Source organism: Struthio camelus, chromosome 1 (assembly GCF_040807025.1).
Source record: "Struthio camelus isolate bStrCam1 chromosome 1, bStrCam1.hap1, whole genome shotgun sequence".
Lineage (NCBI taxonomy): Eukaryota > Metazoa > Chordata > Aves > Struthioniformes > Struthionidae > Struthio > Struthio camelus.
In genome coordinates, this window is record NC_090942.1 from 57,394,427 (window position 1) to 57,418,986 (window position 24,560).

Consider the following 24,560-nt stretch of genomic DNA (forward strand, 5'->3'; position numbering starts at 1 on the left):
ACGCTAACACATGTATAGGCTAACAGGTGCGCAGAGAAGAAAAGGGTTTTGAGAAAAAGAAACATTTCCTCGCTTAAATGCTCTAATGTTTCAACACTTGTAAGAATCAGAGCTGTCCGTTTAACTGCTTACTAAAGAACACCTCCGTTACTTTAAAATAAGGTTCCTATCATTTGTAAGCAGTTAATCACTCATTCATCAAAATCTTACACGACATTCAAAGTTGCTTCCAGGCCTTGGATAACAACTCCTCCGTGGGTGACCTATATCAAAAAGCCAAACACTAAAAATCTCCGGGATCATTGCAAAGAAACCGGTATCTGGCCTATACTCACTAGATTTCATGGCATTCGGGGCGTTGGTAGGTGCATTCCCCCAGCCTGTTGTCGATGCTCCTGTATCATCTACTTCACCCCACCCGGGACTGGTTTCATTTGGCTCACCCCAGGCGGACGTACCATTATCTGGAGCAGGTGGAGTGCTTTTGCTCCAGACTGCACAAAGGAGAAAGAGTTTTCATTACAGACCATTTACACAATGAACTGTTTACTACCATGCAGCACCATGTCATTAAACTCTCGCTTCATTCTCTTTCCGTTGAGGACTTCAGGGTCTCAAAAGCATGGGCTAAACAGAATTGACTACTGTCCACATTGCACAAAGTGGGCACTGAACTCTAGGGATGAAAAGGCAGAGGATGCTATCTATCATCAATGAGATTTTTTTGTCGGGTTAAAGAATGAAGCCCACATCTAATGCTGCCCTATCTGGTGAACTTCTGTGACTAGTTGCAAGTACCGGACTGGTCTGGGTTTTCAAAACTGAAGAAAGAACGTGAACGTATCTGAAGTATGTATTAAAATGAAATAGCATTCTTTAAAGCATATCAGAGTCAGAAGAGAGATTACATAAAGGACATTTTCTTTATTTCCAGGGTATATGAGTTTTTCTTGTTCTTGTTTCAAAGGAGAAAATATTTTGCTAAGTGTTCTTCATACTTCAGCAGAGTCAAATTGAGCTAATAAACTAGATCTAACTCGTTCCATTTCAAGTGTTAACTGAGCTTTAGTTTCAGAGCGAAATTTTGACGACTAAAAACTAGTAAAGAATTTTACCCTCAGCTTCTCTAGTCATCAAGTATAAAAGCCTGTGAGAATTCAGCCTGTCCTTCCAGAGCTCGGACTGAATATGCAGATTTGTCAGCAAATGAACATTTTCTCTTACCGGTAAGCTAAGCAGCGCGAGTTACTGAGGCGCAATAAGCAAAGGACTGACTGGTTCGTATTTTACAGACATTTCAGTACAGAACCAAATATTCAAATAAGAAATTGAATTTTCTTTATGAAATAAAACTATTAGGGAATCGAAAGCTGTGTGTTCATCCCTTATGCATAAAGGTTACTTGCATAAATAGGAGTTTGCCGAAGAAAGGAAGGAGACTGGTACCTGATGCTTGTGATTTGCTAGTCATTGGAGTAGGCAGGCTCTGCTCCCGTGGGGCCTGTCCTCCTTGCGAGTTCTTGTCCCACAGGTTCACATTCTTGTAGTTATAACTGCTAGGATCTCCCCATGCTGAAGTGCCATCATCAATATCCATTTTTCGACTGATTGACTGTGGAGAAGGCTCTTCCCAGCCACTAGGCTCCTCATCTTTGGGGGCAGCTGGCTGTGGTCCGCTGTTCCAGTTTGGGTTTGGAGGTCGCCCATTACTTGGGGTTTGTGGTGGCGGACCCCAGGAGCCAGAAGCCTCCTGCTGTTGCTGCTGGTGCTGTTGCTGCTGCTTGTTCCAGGAGTTGGGCTGTCGACCCGTCTCATTCCAAGTTGAAGTTCTTTTACAATCATCCCATCCACCCTTCGAAGCAGCGCTTGCATTTGCACCATTACCCCAAGTTCCAATCTCATTTTGCCCACCTTCACCCCAACCAGACGCTGGCTTGTTTCCTGCGCTTTCCCAGTTACTGTTTTTCGTTTGGTCAACTTCCTCTCCCCAACCGTTCTTTCCAGAAGACCATCCTTGATTAGGTTGCCGTCCACCCCACCCCTGTTCCTTACTAGAGCTGTCATTCCAAGAGGAAGATGATTTTTCTTCTGGTCTTCCCCCTCCCCAATTAGAAGAATTGGGATTCTTATAGTCATTCCATCCTCCGGTATTCTTGGGGTCCTTCCACTCTGTTGGGGTTGAGAGCTCACCCCATCCAGACTTGATTTGATTGCTTTGGCTGGGTACATCGCCCCAGCCCCCTGAGTTCTTTGTCTGTGTGGCAGAGCTCTCCCACCCCTCAGTTCCTTTATCAGACTTCCCCTCGGGCCGTGGCATCTCTTCAATATCCCATATGGTATCTTGCTTGATTTGAGTTTGGCCCCAGCCAGTGTTTGAAAGCACTCGGGGGTCCAAATCAGTCCTGCTCAGCAGAGTCTGCAAGACTGCTTGGCAATCAGGATGCGTAGGCCTATATGATCGGCGTCCAGAATTGTGACTGTCACTGCTTCCTGCTTTGTGGTTGCTTCCAGTGCTTTGACCTCCAACCTCACTTCCTGCAGAGCTGGAAGATCTTCCCCAACAGGGAGCCTGGGAATTACCTTGGTTTTCAGGAAGAGGGTGGCCTTTTTGATTGTCCCATGCTCCAGTGCTAGAATTTGGTTGGTTTGGACCACTCCATTCTCCAATCTTCAGTTCATCAGACCCAGACAGCTGTTTCCATTCTCCCTGAGAGACCCCAGATGTCAATTTGTTCCCTTCACCCCATTTGCTTTCATTTGCATGCTGAGGGCCAAAGTTCCAAGACCCACCACCCGTAGACCGGTTATTGTTATCCCAAGAATCACTTCTTGACCCATTAGGTTTTTGAACAGAAGCTCCTTTCCAGGAGTCCTCTCTATCCTTTCCATTGTTCCCGTGGTTTCCAGAATTGTTCTGTCCAGAGACTGTGTCAGTTCCAGAAGACCCCCTAGCTGTACCCCAAGACCCAACACTCCCAGTCTTTCTATCTCCAGTGCTTTGTGAAGGGGTGTCAGTGCTCCTGGAAGGGTTCCCCAAGCCCATTTCAAAGGGCATTCCCTTATTCTCCATAGGGTTTGGTGAACTTAAGTTCAAGGAGTTAGTGTTTCCATTTTTTGGTCCATCAGTGTTATGAATTTGAGCCTGTTCTCTGCCAGAGACAAAGTTAACACCCGCATTTTCCATCTTTGACTGCTGTTCCCTAGAGGTCTGACCTACTGTGCTAATCTGTGCATTGGAGCTACCACTATCAGATTCCAAAGTCCCTTTCCTAGAACTGCCCTCTTGAACCAGTGCTGGCCAAGCAGATGGGTTGCTATTTGGGTTAAAATTGCTGAAGCCAGAACCAGGACCAATTCTATCTTGTCCACTCAAGTTCCTCCAATTTCCTAGTCCATTGTTACTCTCGGCAGCAGGGTTGGAAGATTGAACAGATTTAGCCTTGGGATCAGATTTCCAGGCCCCAAGATTACATTCGTTTCCAGCGCTTCCAGACTGGCACTGGCTTCCTTTTCCTTTGTTACTAGTGGTGCTTCCTGGCAGAGTGTTCTTCTCCAAGCCAGGGTTCGAGGCACTGTTGTTATCGGTGGTGTTTTCGGAAGAAGACTCAGCATCTTTGCTGGCAATACAAGGCCACTCTTCCATGTCAGACCCGTCTACAATCACCTTGTCCCAGACGTGAGTTGGGTTGGCGTTGGTGCCACTGTTGGAGGAGGCTCCAGGACCCCAAGTGGAATTTGCATAATTTGAAGCAGCAGCACCTCCAATTGCTGAATCTAAAAAAACCCAAAAAGGTCATTAATATTCAGCACTACTTACAGGCACTGGACATCATATTTTTGACACTGCTGATTACTGTTTCCATTAATAAGTTAATCCTTCCCTCAAAGACGTGTAACCAATTTGCTTTGGAAGAACATCAGGATGGAAACGCTGTTAAAAATACTGATTAAAAAACACATTTCAACAAATTCCCCCACAAGCACTTTGTGGGCATTTAAATTCACTGTTGACTCACTCTTACTGCTAGTAGCCCAGCTGTTTAAGTTCAACATAACGACTGCAACTCTTAATGAACTTGCATGGTCATTACTGCCACTGGTTATAGATTTTTCAAAAACAGACTTAAAATCATACTATTTACAGAACAAGAATATACATGCGAATACATTTGTGTGTATGCGTGGGTAGTCAAATACAGGAGCTACTGCTGATCTGCTATTCAACTGATTCACAAAGCAACTGCAGTTTAATCAAGAGAAAGAGAGGAGAAAAGCATGTAATAAATATATAAAGCTGAAGGAGTCTATCCTTAGGTTCAGATATATCTTTTCAAGTTGATTTGGCTAGAAATTTCTTTACATCCTTTACAAAAGGGATAGAACTTCCAAAAGTTACTTTAAGCCAAAACAGTTGAAAGTTATACAAATTACAGCTTCTGCGTAGTAACATGCAAGCTGTATTCAGCATGTGATTACCCCACATTTATGTCGCTGCTATATTTAGTCTAAAAACTACAGCTTGTGATTTTGAGAGCAGCTAAATTTTTTGTGATCTCTCTGCCACTGGATGGAGGATAGTAAGAGCTCTCACTTTTCCTCCTGCCTCTCAGTAGCTCTATCTACTTCAAGCTCCCCGAGTTTCACCTCTCCTTTGTGACAGTTCTCATGGCCGTTAAGAGCCTTTAACTGAATAAATGTTATTTATTAACCCAACAGAAAACTCCACTTTTTGATGGGTTAGGTTTTGGCTGGCTTAGCACACAGCACTGGGTAACCAGCAAATCCAATGAGCCTTGGAATCACCGTGAGGAAAGCAGCAGGAGGACAGACTAGGAATAGGACCTTCCTTTCTTTTATCTGCGGCGAACTATTTGTACGTCCTATTTAGTGTGACTTAACCTGGGTAAGGAATGTGCATACGCTTCTAAACCACATGTAAACTAACATAGTCCCGTGATGGCTGAAGTCTATGTCAGTGCTAACAGCATGACATTCGCACGTGTGCAGATGTGTTAGCCCCACTAGCTTAAGAACAGTCAGCCAAGACTCCCTTGTCATCCACTGAACCGGCTTTGGTCCTCTAAACAATTTTTGCAAGCCCATTACTACTTCAGTGTTGTTCTCTACATATGGTTCCACTCATTTTTCTATAAGTTTTTAATCCCAAAGTACTCGAAACTTCATCACTGAGACGTTGTGGTGAGGGCAGACTAAACACTTCTTTCTTTGAAATTTTACACTGAACCTTAATGCATTAGTCCTCTTTAAGTTACCCTACCACACCAGTTCAATTTATTTTGCAGAGCATGACATTCACAGTAACATCTGCACCAATGTCACAGCAAATACATCTGAATGCATACTGTTACTACTCATACCAGCTCATGTCATGATAGGGTCCACAAAAATAAGCCTTAATGTCCTTAAATCTTTTAAAAAATACCTATGCTATGCATCCACAAGTGACGATTATTGAAGATTATGCAGTTTCTGGTTACTAAGACTTTTAATGGCAGATGAACAGATCAGCTTTCAGTGCCAGTCTCCTGTTTCCAGTTCACTAGCTAAATCAATGAACATTCTCTGAAAGACTTTGAGAGCCCCTCGGCTAGTAAAGACCACTGAGTAAAGATCCCGACTTCACAGCAAGGTTGCAACTCTCCCAGTAAGGTCTGAATACCAATGAGGAAGGAGGAAAAAAAAAACACACACACATACAACAATAAACTTCAGCCACTAGACACTGGCCACCAAGATCCAAAAGACAACACAGCTCTCGGGTACATCCAGTTCCTTCTGTTGTTCTAGTCTCCAGTGCAAACTTAACAAGTGCAACTTTCCACAAGATTATCTATGCCTAGAATTCTTTTTAGTACACTGAGTCACTGCTTTTTCGATTTAAAAACATTTCTGATTAAACTATTCCTGTGTTCAGTCTAAGGAGGACAGCTGAAGACAAGTTCAAAGGACTGCATAGTTGCTGCCTTTTGAACTAAGCATCAGGCACTATGATTCAGTAAATGAATGGTGCACAGACGGCACTTGGCAAATCTTCATACAGGTGCTTTTAACAGAGCATTTTTAAATTTCATTTCTGTGAAGACATTCTAATGCTATTAAGATAGCATGCCTGCTAACTCAGTGTACTAAGATGCATTTTAATGGGCTGTTTTATAGAAACAACCTCACCCTACCATTATCTGACAGTGGCAAAGTCCTGGCAATTTACAGTTTTGTCCCAGTAAGACAGTGGGTAAGGGCTCTTGATCTTTAACTGACTTTTCCTTAATAAAAAATATGCTGAAGAGAAACCAGTTCCTGATCTGACTGCTGTGAAAGAAGTTATCAGTAAGTGACTACTTTAAAGGATGAAAGTATGAAGCCGAAATCGGTGAAAGTACTGAAACGGAGTCTTGAAACGAGGACGTAGTTTTGCTGCGAAAGGCAGTGGCGATTCTTGGAGGATGCTGTAACTATCAAAAGATGATAGACCCAATGCACGTTTCACCAACAAAATTCACGCTTAAAAAATTCTCTCAAAATTCTCTCGCGCGTCCTGAATATCACTAGTACTAGATAAATGATATACAACCCCCCCTTGCATTGCTTACAAGACAGTGTAAATTTGGTGTCATCTTTCAAGGAAATAAGAGTTCTGCCATCTCATAGAAGCAGAGCGAAGATCTCAATTCTAGGAAAAAAGATCCATGTATGGACAAGTACTGAATACTTCTGTATTAATGGTTGCTCTTTCTGTTCTTTTTTTGTTTTGTACAGAAGCTGGCCTGTCATGTGGACAACAAAACAATAGTTATTTCCAAAAATGGACTTGTTCTTGCCAACTGAGGAGCTCACCAACACCATCTATAGCTATCTGCTGAACTTAATCATGTGAAGCAGTAGGTAAACAGCATGATCTTCCCCTTGGGAATTTCTTTCTTTTCACATAGGATGAATTAATCATAATATCAGTGAACTTGTCCAGATTGAAATCAGCATTAAGAACAACCTGCAATAATTTTAATCCAAGTCTGCTCCCCACTCCGTTATGGCACACAACTTTGTGTTTGGATGGGGAAGGGGGAGGACTGAAGGGCCTGCACTTTTCTTGGCAGCACGCCAGACTTAGGTCAGACTAAAGCAACTAACCAACGGCATTAAAGTTGGTTCATTCAATAGAATATGACTCTAGAACGTCTGAATAATTAGTTAACGCAGCATTAAACTGAAGGCAAAAGCATGAGAATTCATAAAAACCGAACCTCAGTCTCAGAAAAACAAGCATTAGGTGTTGAGCTTGTATTAATTACATAAAATTCAAGGCATCTCCAAAATACTTCAAAATGGCCCTCACACAGTATGTCTAGCAACAAAAATATTGCTGTTTGTGATTTTGAAAACTTTTAGAGAATGCTTCAGTACTGTCAAGTCTCCTTTGTCAGTCTACTACAACTACTGTAAAGATAACATTAAAACTAACATAACGCTGAGACTTTATAAAAAGAAGCTCAAAGGTTTGTTTCCAAACCCGCCCCCTCCATCACTTTCAGGTGTTGCATTAAAATCAGCCACCTGAAAGTGTTCAGTTTTTCTAAAATTTTTTGGCCTTCTAGCTTGAAACTAGCCCCCACCACCATTAAATAGGGAACAGCAAAGGTAAGACGACTAGCTTTTTGAAAAAATAGCCAATCTGCTGAACAGGGATTCACTATGAAGTAGTTCAAGCGCTGGAAAGGCAAGACAAACTACATTATTGATTTTCCTAGAGTCTTTTTTAATAAGCGCAACCATCCCATCTGGTTTACTTGATTCTGGAGTTCTTTATCACCTTGGAGTTATTTTCTCCTGAACTGCAGAGAACTTCAAAGTTTATGCTCTCCAAGATCATGGAAAAAAAACCCCACCCAATAATCTAGCAAGGCTTTAAAAAAGGAAAACTCATACATAACGATACAATTTTCCTCCTTTTGACTTTCCAAAAAATAAAAAAAAAAGCAACAGCAGCCCCCTCCTCCCCCCCCCCCCCCCCCCAAAAAAAAAAACCCCTTATTATTAGACCTGAAACCGTCCTTGGATTCTCAAGCCAACTAAGCTTTTCTTCAGAAGGCAGATGTCTCAAGCGGAATTTTGTTTTTTTTTCCTGATATCATAACTTTAAAAGGAGCCATTACAATTAGTGCAACTGTCCTAGTTGCCAAAAAAATCCAGGTGCTGTCACAATTTTGTCATTCTCATAAATCAATCTTAAAATTGGTTTGTTTTCTGAAATTCAAAGCCAGAATATTCTCATAATATTCTGTTATTCAAAACAGCAAAACCAGGAGTTAAAATAACCATTTTTTTAAGAGTACTTAAAACTATAAAAATATCAAGGATGTGCTTGAAGAAAAACTATTTTTTAAAAAGTCATATCTAAAGAGCAAAATCAAGAAAGATTACAAAAAAACAGAGTCAGGAGCAAAGAGCCATCTTGCTATTTCATCCAGATGAGAAGTGACTGAAACCTGTCATTAGCACACCCGATATCTATATGGACTTGTTGTAAAACTTTGCTGTCTATTTTACCAAATCATAGTCAAAAAATAACAACATGGAAATTTAATGGCTCCAACGAAGCCTAAGCAGCTACCAAATAACAATCATTAAATGCTAGCTGTTTATCACTGCGTTGTCTCTTTACCTTGCTGTGGTCTTAGAGCATTATAGCATCCAATTCTAAACACTCAAATGTACATACTTAAAAAAAACACCTCTGTTTTTCTTGTCCCATTCAATAGTAAAAATTACATCCATTGCTGCTAACAGCAAGAGAAAAGTTTGTATGCTAAAGCAATGACATTATGCATCAGCATGATAAAATAAGGTCTACCAAAACCTGCTTTTCAGCACATGTGTGGGAAATGATTTTCAACTGATTGCAGTTTGCACAATATTGACTATTCAGCGTAGTAAGATAATGTGTACTACAGAGGGAAAGAAATCAACTATACTACAGGGAAATCGGCAGTGACTTCTGTCATATTAGAACACAGTATTAGATGAAATGCTGACTTGCTCTTATCTAAGGTGGCCATTCTAGCAATTCTTAAAACAAACAAACAAACAAAAAACCCACCCCCCCAAACACCACACACCACAACTCAAAATTTGAAACAAAACCCACACGCTTCCCTAAGACCGAGATTTCCAATAGCAATCTGAGGAGTTTTATCACATAAGGATGTGTTTGTGCACAATTTTAGTGATCCATTTTTAGCTTTACATATATCTATATATATAGATAGATATATACATGCATACATTTCTTTGCCTTTTTATGTATGTTTATACATATACACGCACATAAAATATAATATATACACATATATATATTTACCTGTTGCAGTCCCACTGTCGCTCTGCAGCAGTGCTCCTGTCACTGGTTGTGCGTTGTTTGGGTTTGCTCCTGGTGCTGCTGGGGGAGGAGGCCCTGCTCCACCCCCAAGGAGCATACAGGATGGCGGAGGGGGCTGCCCACGTTTCAGTAACACTTTGTGGTCCTGCTGGCAACGGAATCGCGGCGGCACCTCCCGAGGCATGTAGCGGGCGGCGCTTGGCGGTTGTCCGTTCGGCACTGCCACCCTTTTGGCATTGTTGCCACCATTGACTGGTGGCGATGGAGAGTTGCCAATTGGGCTGGCAGCCACTGGTTGGCTTAAACTTGGTTTCGTCACTTCGGGCACTGAAAAACAGGAATAATGAAAATTGGAATTTTTTTCCACTTAAATCTATGTTAGTTACAAGAACTCATTGCGAACCTTCCCTTTCATAATGCCATTTTTCTCTGGAATACTATATAAGTTCAACCTTATCAAAGAATAATTTAATTAAGAATAATTTAATTAAAGAAGCAGGAAAGAGTAGCAGTGGTAGACTTCTCACTTCCATGAACGTCTTGGTACCCCAGGATTAAACTCTGGCTTCAACAGATAGTTCATCCTGTATTTCCAAGAAATTTGGGGCTTGAAGTTGGTAAAGAATGTCACCCTGGGCAAAATGAAGGTTTAAAATCTAAGCAGTCAATAATAAACGTAACAATAAATGTAACTGTTATGTTTCCTCTCTGGTCCCTGAGCTTCATTTAGTTTAACAGGAGTGTTATGCGTCACCTAAATGGGAGATCTGAATTCAGATCTTAATTTTTTTTTTTTTACTTGCTTATGAGGTTGTGTGGTCACTGCCAAAAGAAAAATAAAACTGACAGAACAAAACTTATTTTGAACAGAGAGATAACAAATTTTCAGTTCTCTATATGCTCTGAAATGAGCAGTAGCTTGACTCTTACCAGTCCCCAATGTAACAGCCCCCCCCCCAACGGCCTTCATCTGCTGCATTAGTCATACCTCATCTCTGTTAATATTGTATAAGATAAACTAATTCATTAATTATTTCACTGAATAAAACAAAATAGAAGAAAATTCATCCCAAAACAACCCAAACCCACCAAAAAAAAAAAAAAAAGCAACACCCTCTTCTTTTCTGGGAGGAATGATGCAGTCCTTGTTGCTCTCTATAGACAAAAAAGAACTTACCTCCACACCAGGTCCATTTTTACCAGAACTTTATTTAACCCTGTTCTTGCTGCTCAAGGATTCTTGTAGTGCAAAGCTGAAGCTGGTGATGTATTATTTACTCCCTAAAAGCAGTCCTACCTACGCTGTTTGTATTCCGCTTGCCAAAACGTTCCCCAGCTTGTCACCAGGTACCCTTGCAAGCTATGGCAAAATGCCTCTGAGGGCTGCTATGATTTGGAGAAGAGGAAAAACACATGAATTCTCGAGGAGCTAATACCTTCACAAGACTGAATATGCTTGCTACAAAGACTCTAGAAATGAAGGATTTCTGTTCCCTTATTCACATCTCCACATGCTTTTTGAAACGAAGGAAAAGAAACTCAGGCATTATCCTACCCAGGTAGGCAGAAATCATAGTTCACTAAGACATCAAACTCCAAAGGCAAAGAAAAATCAATATGTCTACTTAAGCCTCTTTTGAGGATGAATTTTGGAAAGAGATGTCTAGCAACCCCCCGCGCCATGTAAACATAATCAACAACACTTTTGCTAGTACAAAAGTGAGACAAAACAAGGGAGTCTCTTTGGCAACTGCAAATGCATTATTCCACATTTTGTTCTGGTGAGGGTCTTCCGACTTCTCCACATAGACTTCAAATTGCCCCCAAATTAGAAAAAGATATTATTAGCTGTAAAATGAAATTACTATTTTAGTTCTCCTTCATCGACTCCTTTTAATAGCAAGTTCCCCACACAATTTTTAAAAAACTTACAAGTCAAGAATAAAAATATTTTTAGATCAGCTGAACAAGCTAGACACTTAAGATGTTCAATCATTACTCTTGCTTCATCTTTTGGACTTTTAGGTGCGTAGACTTCCTTATCTCTTAAAGCAAGTTTCCAGAAACAAGTCAATTTCACTCATTTTGGTATCTCACCATAAGCAGTACTTTCCCTATCTTCCACTCCAAATATCTGGGTGGTTTCAGTTTTTGCTCACTTGCTTAAAACCATTGTAAAAATGAAAGTGGGGTTAAATATTTCAGCTAAATTTTTTTTATTCCTCTTCAAGTATTCTATGCTGACAAGACAGAGATAGTTTTAGGTTCTCCATTTTAATAATTTTAGCTCTTATTTTTCCTGAATATTCATCCTTTTCACCTTGACTCGTAACTCATGCCTCTTCCAACAATTTTGATCAACACTGAGTCTTGGTTCAAGTCAACTAAAAAATACTCTTCAAGATCAAAGACTCTTACCTTTGGTTTTTTGATCTGTGACCTGCAAATTAAGAGCAAGAATGTAAATAAAGTTTTAAGAACCTTAAAATATAAACATTGAACAGGCTGCGCTAAATAACGACAGTAATTTATTAATATAAGATTTGCGTTTGCTGAATGAAAATAAGATCAGCTGCTTAGCTACAAGTCTAAAAGTTATTCCTAGTCATAAATGTGAAATAAGGTTTCAATAACGCTGCAGTTCCTATAACCCCTTTGCCAGATGCAAATGTCTCAGACAGAAACAGTAACTTACTTCACTCATGATGATTTGCAGTATTCACCTCCCCCTACCCCATTCCAAATGTAGACTTAAGTCACAAATAAACACGTGCTACACCACTACAACTCTTTCAGGTTCTAGTGGTGAAGTATTACAGTTAAAGCACAATCAAAACTGCTCTCTGCAGAAGAGTACCCTCACGGCCGACTGTTGTCACTAGCAACAAAATTCCCACAGGGTAACCATAGATGAGAGCAACAATCTGTCTCTCTGCCACCTTCCCATTTCACTTTTCCCATGACATCATCTCTTCCAAGAAGAGCGCTTAAGCATTACTGGGTTAATTGTCACAACTACAAAAAGTATCAGCAATACCTATAAAGTGCCCAACGTCAAAAATCTCTTGAACGCAATAAGTTGATTACTAAAGCGAGACATCATGCCAGTCAATGTACTGAATATTTGCTTTTGCTATACTTCTATGTTCTTACAGCACAGCCAATTTCTAGCTACAGTAGAAACAAACATGCCACTGGCATATTCTCTGGAATCGTTCGTATTCTAGCATGTTTTGAACCTGTCGATCATGAGTTTCACCACACAATAAGGGAAAACCCCTAAAGATCATCATGTGTCAGGCTCTACGATAGCTGTTCTTAAAAGCAATTGCTGAACTAGTCCATAATTCTGGAAAGCACAGTGACAGTATAGAATAACGAAAGCACAAGTAAAAAGCGGTTTATTGTTTAAACCAATCAAGCCAGAATAAAAAGACAAACTCCGCTGAATTGCTCTGGCATCATTTATTTTGCAAGGATGCTCACTGCAATCTGCAAAGCAGAATATTCACCAAAATATAAAATCTCAAGTATTGTAACTTCACAGAATTATGATCCATAAGTCTTCCAAGACAACAAAAATACACCAACACCTGTAACAAGTCAGAAGCCAATTTTCACTTCACTAGTTAAAATCTCATAGGTGTCAAATTATGTCTGGTTTCGGAGTATAGTTAAAATTCTGTTAAGCACTCAAAGTGACTCTGATGCTCCACTACTAGAAGAAAACCAAGAAGAAAAAATAGTTCAGGAATCCAATCTTTAAATGTAGTAAACCTACCAGCATTACATTTAATGAACAGTAAACACGCTCAGTGAACAAAACTTCTCTGTTTGGGAGAACCCATTTTATCAAACCTTTCAAGAACTATATGATCTTGAACCTACGACGACAACTGCAGTTTCCCTCAGGAAAAAACAAAAACACCCCCATCTTGCCTACGCTGCATCTCTCACCTAGTCAAAAGACACGCTGCATCTCTCACCTAGTCAAAAGACACGCTGCATCTCTCACCTAGTCAAAAGACACGCTGCATCTCTCACCTAGTCAAAAGACACGCTGCATCTCTCACCTAGTCAAAAGACACGCTGCATCTCTCACCTAGTCAAAAGACTCTTCTGTTTTTTTCAGGTCTGGAATACAAAAGCTGAGAAAAAGCAGCACTACATCTCAGACTTACAGCCTTCATCCTGTAAGCACTGGCAATCCAGGAATAGGTATACTGAAAGGAAAGACATTCTCCAGAGGTCCCTTCCAACCTCGGCCATTCTCCGATTCTGTTAAAGGTGGAGCCAATGTCAACCTTTCGACAAGCTACAAAACAGCCCCTGGGACACCAACCACAGGAATTCAGTCTACCAATTTACTTGCGTAAACTTTGGTGAAGTTCTTTGTTTATATTTAAAAAAGCAAAAACAAAAAAGTGTTTCAGGAGATCTAGACAGAAAGTGTTGTTTCATTTTATACAAACTTCTCATTTTAACGCATCTGACTATCAGCACTATCTGGAAAAAGATACCCCCAAATCATTTATTACTGCTTATCTCGTGGACAAATGCACACATCCATATTCTGCCCTTTCAATTGCCTGCTTCCCTATTCCCAGATATCTTTCTTAAGTATTAATGTTAAGTTCGGTCTCTAGGAGATTAACTGTTAGGATACTTTGCCAAAATCTTGGGGAAGGTAAACTCTGTAAATACATTAATCATACTGAGTAACTTAACATGTAAGGGGCTGCCACACAGTAAAGCTGGCCCAATCTCCTTTGCATTCAAAGCACTGACTCCTCAGCAAACACTCACAGCACTGTTAACAGGATGACTGGTACAACCTTTTCAAATCTCTGTTGTACCACTGTGTATCAGCATATAATCCTCGAGTCACTAGTCTTTACTTACTCACTACAAGGTTCAGCACCTCCTGGCACACACTTAGCTGAAAATATATCATCTGTTTTGTTTTTGTACAAACATTAAACAGCAACACTGAAGCAAAGAGACCGTCAGACAGACTGAAGAAACCCTACTCTCTAGCTACTGGTATTTTGCAGTAGCCTTGGGATGAGTCAACGCAAAGGAAGGATAGAAAACTAAAGTAACTACAAGAGAACTACATTGGTTTAACTACACCTGCTTTTAAACCGGTCCACTCAAACCGGTGAAAAAGCTAGTTTTAAAAATCCCCTAGATAAGCCAAAATTAAACCGGCATAAAAGAACGCCAGTGCTTGCTTTTCTCAGTCCAAACCTACAGAACCTAACAGTAACATCTAATCTTTTGTAAAACAAAAGAAAAAAAAGAAAACAAAGCACAAAACAACAACAAAGCCTGAGACTACTGAAAGTAAAGCCTTCTGCTCCCAATTTCACAGAATCACTGAGGCTAGAAGACACCCTCTGGAAATCATCTAGTACAGCCCCCCCACCAGCTCAGAGCAGGATCACCTAAAGCAGGTTGCTCACGGTTGTATCCTGCTGGTTTCTGAGCATCTCCAAGGATAGTGTTTTCTTCAATATAACTAATATTTTATAACACAATAATATTTACTCTTTTTTTCCACCTGACACACTAAGGTGAAGAAATGCGAACCTTACCAAACAACAAAGTGGCAGAAAATAACCTTTAATGAAGCCTTGTCACGTGGTGATGGACTTCAGGCAAATCAGAGTTCTTAAGTTCAAATATAAACCAGCTAATACCTATTATCAACCACAACACTACTTATGCTCCAGCTGGATGAGAGAATTCAAATGTCAAAACATACCTTCTGAGCAGATTCCTTCTTTTTCTTATCCTCTTTTTTCCTTTTCTTGTCTTCCATTAACTGTTCTTCCCTTTCTTGCTCCTTCTCTCTGCCAAAACATTAAAAAAAAAAAAAATTATGAGCATAATCAAGTTCTGTAAACAAGGCTACATGCAGTGTCTCCCTCCTCCCCCCAAGAAAAAAAGTCAAGATAATAGATTCTTCTGATTATCAAACTTTATTCACATTTGAAGGGTTCAGTCAAACTGAGATTAAAAAATACCATCTCGGACAATGTGGCCACAATCATGCCACTTGCTGCATAACGGAAAATTCCTTCATTCAGTTTAGGTCTCTGCAGGCAGGACCCTATTTCAATTAACTACAGACCTGATACTAGAAAGCATCTTGAAGACGTTTTGGCCAAAGTATCCTTTTAATTGGGTTGTGCTGCTATTTAATGAACAGTCTCATAATTTTTTTTATAGGGTAAAAAAGGGAAATTGTAATTTAATATAAAATGGTTTGGTCTGATATGACATTTATCTTCACAAGGGAAAGAGATTATTCTATTGCCTGTAGCAATGCCATTTGCAAGAGATTAGAAGTGCCATATCGAATCTAAACCATCATTTATTATACAAATCACTAATTTAATTTCTAGGCTACTGTATCCACCCACAGATTTTTTGTGATGAAACTTGTAAGTTACTTTCCAGGGAATCTCTCCCCCTGCAATGAGAAGGGAAAAAAAACAACCCCACGCACCACAATAATAAAAAATCAGCTGCTATTGTTGTCAAGCTATCATCTTGTTGCTATGTTTTGCATCAAATATGAATGTACCAGAAAACGATTGGTTAACTTACTGCATATATGCTACTGGGTGAACTGTTTCTATGGTGAATCACATTTTCATTAACTGATTCTATTCACCTGCTTACAGCAAATTCAGACCTCCAAGATTTCAGGTGACTTGGAATACAGGGGAAGATTAAGAAAGTTAATGTAAAAAGATGATCTGACAGATCAGGACGAGGACCAGAGAACAGGGATATCTATTCTACAAACGGGAAACAGCTGACATATATAAATCTATGATCTTTCAGACCACAATTTTAATTTAGATTAATGAAGACTGATTTGTGAAGTTATGATACACCAAGTTTTTAAAGCACAGAAATATCTGTGTGCCACACTTGGGGGGGGGGGAGGAAGAGGAAAATTATTTTAACATATCATGTTGATTATTCTGTAAGAATTAACAGCTTTAGAAACAAAAGTTTAGTTTAAACTAGTATTGAACTATTAAAATTATTCACAAGCCAAATCCTTTTTTGCAGCTACGGTTCATAAATAAGAAGAGTTAAGTTGGCTTTGCTATCACATCAGATTTTTTTCAGAATTTTCCCCCAATGGTAAATTGCATCACATTAGGTAATACTCATGCTCGCGTTTTCACCAGAGATTGCCAAGCTAGCGTGCAAGCATGTAAAGAGACATTTAAGTAACTAATCACTTTCATTCACAGAAACAAAAATATTTTGAAATGCTACCTGTTAACAGTTTCTGAGCCTGATCCAGAAGAGGACTTTAAGGAACTCTAAGTAAAAAGGTTTCACAGATACTGATAAACCATTGGTTGGTCTCCTGAGGTCAGACTCTCCTTGGTGGAAGGAGAGTAGGAAGGCTAAGGACAGGAGGAGTTCTCAGCAACACCATCTTCAGGTTACGAGCAAATGCAATTTGTACACAGCGGGAGGTTTGGTCCCCATTTAACAAAATTTGAAGAAAACAGTTCTACGTCATACCCGACACCGTATTATACCCTCAGTCAAGTACTGTATAAGCCAGGTCAATTCTTGCTCTTTTCTGTACTCTAGAATGTCAGAGCACACTTCCCAACCCTATACTCTAGCAAGGAAAAAAAAAATCCCACAGGTTTTCAGTTTTACTAACGAGCATATGACGTAAAGCATTTGGGAGGTCAGCGCACTTTGTATCGTTATGGCATCACATCAAAATTTTCACTTTTCTTTCAGCCACACATTATAAGCAAAAAAAAAAACAAAACAACGCTCTCCAGTGAAATCTTTCAAAGTTTACAACTTCAGACCATGTTTACTATGTTTATATTGTAAAGTTATGCATATCTTATATGTTGCAGTGCCAATTATAAATTTACTGGTTAAAAAAACACTAAACAAAAAACTTTTAACTTTTGCCTGCTACAAGAACGAACTGCCTTAAGATTGCTTCTGAGAAAGGGTAGGATCAAAAAAATAAAAGCAGTTTCAATAACTGTCTGTCACACAACCTTCTACTTCAGAGCACCTTCTCTCTTCTTGAAAGGAAAAGAGCAGGAAATGGAAAGAAATCAGAAAAAAACCCTAACCTTTGAAATCAAAGCTGAAGCTACGGCTTACAACGACAGGCAGTACTAATAATAAAGAGAACCGAGGATAGTAAGATCCATAGCCTGAAAGTAAATACCTAGTTATGGCCACCTGTCTTTTTGATGACAAGTTCAGATAAGGGAGATGCTGCTGCCGCCGCCGCCTTGCTTTTAGATATATATGAACAACTATCCGTGGTACTAAGACTGCAGAGAAGCCCTTTGTCTTGAACGCCTGCATTCCCTCCTCCTGGTGTTTTATTAGCAATGTGTACTTAATGTTCCACTGAGCACAAGCCAACCACTGCAATGAAGTGACCAAATCAATACTTAGTAATTTAGGCTTCAGTTCACAACACACTTAAATTCTACTGAGCTGAAAGGGATCTCAACACTTGGGCTAAAATACCAAGACCAAACATAATGGAAACCTCACAAACGTAGGAAATAAGAGCTTAATCTCTCCAAGTGACAGAAGAAGTATCACGAGATACAGGCAGGCTAATAATGTAACATTAGCTTTCAGGTTCATCAAATTAGGGAGAAAACAGCTTACCATAATTCTGGATATCACACTTGCCATCTTCCCACTTTCATTTCATTTCCCTTCATTTCTTCCCTTCATTTCACTACTAATATTTACAGTTTTATTATCGATAGTTTTTCTTTTCAGTTGTATGCAGGATCAGAGTTTTTCGCCTTTTATTCAAAGGACCCCCTCATTAAAAAGGACCTCTGTTTTTGGACAACGGGTACTAGGAGTTAAAAAAAAAAATACTTCACTAGCACATACTTTAAAAACATAGCTTTACCATGAAAGCATTATAATGCTTTATAATTAAGATTATTATAATTATGCCGATAAAACTAGTGCCATGTGGCTTTCAGTCAAGCCAGCCAGCAATGGTTGCAGGTTAGCATATCTGAAAACAACATACAGAAGAAAGGGCATAATATGATGGTCTGGTTGCCTTTTTGGTGGGGTATAAGGGGGTGTGAGCTATTTTGTCCTGACGTTTTCTGGAACGCCACGTATCACAGGCTGGTGAACACTGACAAGCTCGCAATCTTTTCTGGTTCTCTTTGCCATGACTACAGAATTGCACAAAGAAGTGTTCAATCTACACTGCAGAGACCAAAGTAGACTGGAGAAAAACAAATTTCTGCAGTGTGAAGCGTTCCAATAAATTTAAGATGAACAAAACTTTCTCACTGATTTTTTCAGAAGAAAGTGCCGCCTATCAATCTTTTATCATTAGCTAAAAGACAATTCTTCCTGGCCCACTCCAGGAAACCTGGGTCCATTCACGTGCTACCAGCTGCTTATATTGACAAGATCAACATGCGGAGAAAATTCATCAACTAGTGAATTCAGTGTAATACAATGGGGTGTGGTTCTGTTTTTTGTTACCAGTAAATAGTTATGGGACTACTAACGCATCACAACTCTGAAGAGGAAGTCTGCTAAATAGCAGCCAGCCTTTTACTACTTCTACTCTGGAAGAAGTTTTCTTCCAGAAAGCATGTGCAGCTTTAAAAAATGCTACTTTTAATATTTCCCACAAAATCTTAAAAGCAAAATTTTATTGACAAATGTGTTTAAAAAAGTATTACAGAATTTGTTCGCAAGTATTAAAAATAAGGCACATTAACAGGTAACAAAGAGAATCTATAGGTTTTAATTCAGAACTTTATTTAAAATCTCTGTAGCTATGAGGCAATACCTTGCTTAAGTTCTCACAAAAACCTCCTTCAGCAAAGGCAAAACAAATTATTTTAGAGAAAAGGAGTTTTTTCTAGCTAGTTAACTTTAAAAAAAGCATAAAATAGATGCAAAGTTCAAGTCATTATCAACGTATAGCCATTCCTCACTCCTGCCGCAGCAAGGCTTTCGGAAAGCATACTCTCCTCTGAGATTCGTATTCTGTGAACAAGCATCCCAAAGCAATTTACCAATTCTGGAAAACACTAGTTTCCTGCAAAATCCTAACACTGATTTTTCCAGAAAACTATTATTTTACAAAGATTATTTTTGGGACATACGGACTTAAGACATGGGTAGACCACGCAAGCTGCCTTCCAGGTTCTTGCTATCGCCAACTGAAAGTGAAATGAGATGACGCATTATGTATTATGTACAATTTGCTGACAACATGCTTTGAGATGTAGAGATAATGCACCACATATCATATTAGTCTACACAAAAAAAAACCCTCAACCCTGTAAGATAACCCTCAAAATAAAGTCGCAAAAAAACCATAAACAACACATAAGGACAGTGAATTCCTAGAAACTCAGGAGTGGCACTTTAGTGTATATAACTCTCAACTCCTTCTGTAGCTCTATGAGACAACAATATAATAGTGTTAGGAAGCAGCTCATATGCTAAGATGCAGTCTAGGTACCAGAACTGAGAGTCATCTTCCCTCCTACTCCTCCCTCCTTGACTTTTTCCCATTACAGTTAACCAGGCTTATCTATACTGTAACAGAGCACAGGGGTGACATTAAACTTCCACAGGTACATCCTGTTCTTTGTAAATCATCCTATGCTTGCTACAATGCAACCTTCCTGCAAACTGCAGACAAATTTCTTTATCTTCTTCCAGAAAACAGTGGATTATGAGAATATATTTGTAGGATGAGCAGCACTTTAACAGAACAGGCTTTTATCTATATAACGACAAGGTCACACTAACAACTTAAATTTTGGTTAAAGCCTTTAGCCATAGTGAGTCAGAGTTAAAAGCCATCACCTTCAGCGAGATAAAGGTTTGCACGCATGGACCCGTTTCATTTACAGGCAACATTTGAGCTATTAACTTGCATTAACTCTTTATTACAGATATAGTGACTCAAAGTATTAAATCAGAAGTATTATAAATATTTAGAAATGGCTCAGAAGACTCGTGCTTGGGGGACTAAAACAGGAATTTAATCTACCGTGAGATATCTAACCCCCTTTTGAATTTGGTTGAGATCTCAAGCAGGAAAAATTTCCAATGAACTGTAGCTGCAAGTTCTAGCTTCTGAAAGTTTCTTCACCACCACAGAATTTAGACAAATTATAAACCCTGGACACCAGCAATACTAAGTTGCCCACAGTGGTGTCTCAGATGTGCTGCAGAATACCTTTACAACAAGCTCAAGGCCAAGCACTATTCCAAGATAAAGGATGCTCTCTTAATCTATTCAAGCATGATCTTAGAGGAGAGTAAACTGCCTTCATAGTGCATCAACAACTCCCTAAAAAAGAAAAGAAAGGTTTGATTTTCTTTGACTTTACTCCCCCCTCCCTTTTTTTTTTTTTTTTTAAAGTCAAGTTCTCTCTCTCTGGCCTTCCCTTGCTTGAGCCTTTTCTGGAACTCAGCTGACCGTAGGGCAATTCAGTTCAAACCACTGAAACTAATCTAACTTTGGCTGGGGGAGGGGGGAGGGGGGGAAAAAATCAGTCTTTAGATGACCTGCTAAAAACGGAGTCAGGAAATTATTTTAGGACAATGATGTGCATAAGGGAAAAAAAATCATAGATCCTTCAGAAAAGCACCCTGAAAACTAGAGCATAAAAATTTTCAGGAGAAAACAAAAACCAAATGAAGATTATTTGTTTGGTTGGAATTGGACTCAAGTGCATAGCATCACTGAGGAACTGCAACACTGAAGTATGGGATTAGCCATGCAGTTTAAAATTGAGACAAGTCAGTACAGGGACAATTATCCCATACTTTGTCTTGAATGAAAATGAAATCAAAATATCAGAAGCCAGCATTCTAACCGAGTACAAAATCACAAATTTCATATTTGTAACACTATATACATACATGCAAATATATGTGAATACATAAACGTAACATAATAAACAAGTCCAGACTGCACACATTTTTAATACACACACACATATATATACATATATAAAAACATACAATATGCACTTCACATGCATTTAAACAGGAAGATTTTAGAAAAATGTTTTTAAAGGGCTCTATAAAACAGTATTTTTAAAAGGCAAAAGTTGTTTGCCAGTGAAGACGTCAAAGCAAGCTGCTTTTTTCTTCTCTTTGGCTGAAAACCAAAGCAGCGTCACCGCAAGAAGTTTGCTTACTTTAAATAGCATATCTGGAACAACTGATATGCCTTTATCATAGCAAAACATCAGTAATTTGAAGTTGCTGTAGAAAATATCCAACTTAAAACATCAGCAGACCGAGTTCACTAACACTCTATGCTTTTCTCAGTAGTCCTTATGGAACACTATTAGATAGCCTTGCTAATACCATAGGCTTAATTCTTTGAGGACTATTTTATAGATCCGTGTTGAACTACAGTAATAGAAAGAAAACAACTCTGACCATAAAAGACTGCTTACTTTAAAGAACTGGACAGTATAACCCCCACAGTGCAACAACAAACGTTTATAAATTCGGAGGTTCGCTCTCAATACTTCGGAAATTGGTTTCATTTGGGTTTAGTTTCAGGTTTAAGTGTAAACAGTCTCCTGTTAGGAAGAAAGCCCTAGATTATACAAAAAAAAAAAAACTTAAAAGACTTTAATATTCAGCATTTCTTGCTTGCACTTCTGTAAGATTACATTTTCCAGTTGCGTCAGTTATGTGTACTACAAGAACTCCCAGACAAGATTCAAAAACTCCCAAACGTTAGCCACAGTTGATAAAATGAGAAGTTTTAGGAGAGCTACCAAGTTCTAAAGAACCGAGCTGTCTCCCCTTCCTTAGTCTTCATATGCTCCCCAAGTCTTACAGACCAATAATTATTTCATAATGTGCACCCATGCATATCAAAAACAGACAAAATGTGCTTAGGGAATTCTAAACTGTCATAAAAATACCCCAAGAATGGCAGAAACATTCAGTTAGAAACGTGCCGGTAACTAAGAGTCCAATAATTTGTTATCATATTCAAACACTAATTCACCAAGACACAGCCCTATTCAGGACTTCAGGGTTTCATAAAAATATCAACTAACCTAACTTTCTCCAAAAGTATTCATTCTTGCAGAAAGCTCCATTATCTTTAATTGTTTGCCAGGAAAAGTATCTTTGTGGTTCTGAAACCAACAAAAACACGTGGAGAAGCGAGAGCGTAACAAACAAGATGGAACACTAACTGGGTAACAGCTACCACAATAAAATCCCCAAAATAGAACCTCTCTCTGTTACAGGGTTGGAGAGAAACAAGTCCGTCCCCGCACCCCCCCCCAAGGAAAGGGAAAGACCTGACAAGCCTCAGGAAACAGAAACAAAGGACTACCTGGCAAAATATTCCCCTCTATCTTCCACTATTCTCCAAGCAAAGTCGTCTGCTTCTGCAGTCCTACAGGGGGGTGAAATTGAGGCTCTGGGCGGCCGACCACTCTGAGGGAGCTGCTGAACTGAGCTTCCCTGTGCACGCGTGAGACGACTTCTTTTCACTACACCATCCAGAAAGAACACTTTACCTACCTCACTGTGCATACAGAAATATTTTTCAAGTCCTACTTCACCATACAACATGAGGTTTGAAATGAATGCAGGCTGCCTGGGAAAAATGCCAGATATCAATTAAAGGATTGCTTATTAGTCTGCAAGTGCAGTATACACAAGTATTTGCCAGTATTGCTTTGCATTAAAAGATCAGAGCTGTAAATTCTTCCAGTTTTATAGTCTCAATTGGTTCACACATTGGGAGGAAAAAGAAGCCCTTTCAGTTGAAAACTAGCAAAGAGAAGTTACATAGATAGCTTTCCTCAAACAGAACTTTTTTAAAAAAAAAACAAAACAAAAAAAACCCACAACAATTCACCTTTTAGAACCCAAAGTGAAGTTTTCTGCAGTAGATACATGGTACTCTTACCAATTTCACCATCCTGGAATCATAGAATAATTCTGGTTCAAGGGACCTCTGGATGCCACCTGGCCTAACCCCACATTCAAACAGAGCCATCATCAACTAGGTTGCTCAGTACCTTGTCAAGTTCTCAACATCTCCAAGGACTGAGACTCTCCAACCACTCTGGACAACTTATTCCAAGGTTTGACGACCCCCACTGCATTACTATTATTATTATTATTTTTTTTTTTTTTAAAACCCCTAATACACAACCAGAATTTCTTTTTCTGAAACTTGTGTCCATTGCTGCTGCTTTTATCACTGTGCACCACCTCCACGAAGAGTCTGGCTCTCTGTATCCTCCCATTAGGCAGCTGAAGACAGCAGTATCATTCCCTCCTTAGCCTTCTTTAAGGCTGAACAAATCCAGTTCCCTCAGCCTCTCCTTACGCATGATGTGGTCCAGTTCTCTGACCATCATGGTAGCCATCTAAACTGCCAGCATCTTTCCTGTACTTGGGAGCCAAAATTGGACCCAGCATATCGGAGGTGGTCTCAGAAGTGCCAAATAGAGGGGAAGAATCACTTTCTTTGGTCTGCTGACTACTCTTGCTAATATAGCCCAGTATGTGGTTGGTTTCTTAATCGCAAGACACATTGCTGACCCGCACTCAACTTTTTCTCCATCAGGACCTTCAGGTCCTTTCCTGCAGAACTACTTTCTGGTCAGTCAGTGCCTAACTGGTGCTGTTGCATGGAGCTATTCAGCTCCAGATGCAGGCTTTTCCATCCACAATCACTGAATTTCATGAGGTTTCTGTCAGACTGTTTCTCCAGCTTACAGAGGTCCTTCTGAATGGCAGACCCACCCTCTAGGGTATCAACCCAATTTAGTATCATCTACAAACGCGTTCAGGGTATGTTCCATCCCACTGACCAGGTATTAATAAAGATGCTGAACAGTATCATCCACTGTACAGACTCCCATGGGACACCACACTGCCCAGCTGCCAGCTGGACTTTGCATTGCTAACCATAACCATTTGACTCTGGCAATTCAAGTCAGGAACCCTATTAAAAACATATAAACAAAACCAAACAAATACACCTTCATTACATTAGAGTAGAATGAACATGCATTTCTCTTATTTAATAGTCCAGTAAGCAGGGCACTAACTAAAGATCTTTCTTCTGCAGAAA

General features: G+C 39.5%; 1 protein-coding gene across 13 annotated transcripts in view; it reads right to left on the reverse strand.

The window, feature by feature from the left end:
- TNRC6B (trinucleotide repeat containing adaptor 6B) overlaps nt 1–24,560 on the reverse strand; it is a 140,577-nt gene that overhangs the window by 34,272 nt on the left and 81,745 nt on the right. For 10 of the 13 annotated variants that reach the window (XM_068941437.1, XM_068941386.1, XM_068941394.1 and 7 more), the window contains 5 exons: nt 15,162–15,249; nt 11,813–11,834; nt 9,377–9,721; nt 1,447–3,774; nt 336–494 (listed from right to left, as the gene is read on the reverse strand). In XM_068941437.1, the coding sequence (XP_068797538.1) occupies nt 336–494; nt 1,447–3,774; nt 9,377–9,721; nt 11,813–11,834; nt 15,162–15,249 (2,942 nt within the window). The remainder of the gene's footprint in view (nt 1–335; nt 495–1,446; nt 3,775–9,376; nt 9,722–11,812; nt 11,835–15,161; nt 15,250–24,560) is intronic. The other 3 variants (XM_068941463.1, XM_009665250.2, XM_068941472.1) reach the window with 1 other exon arrangement.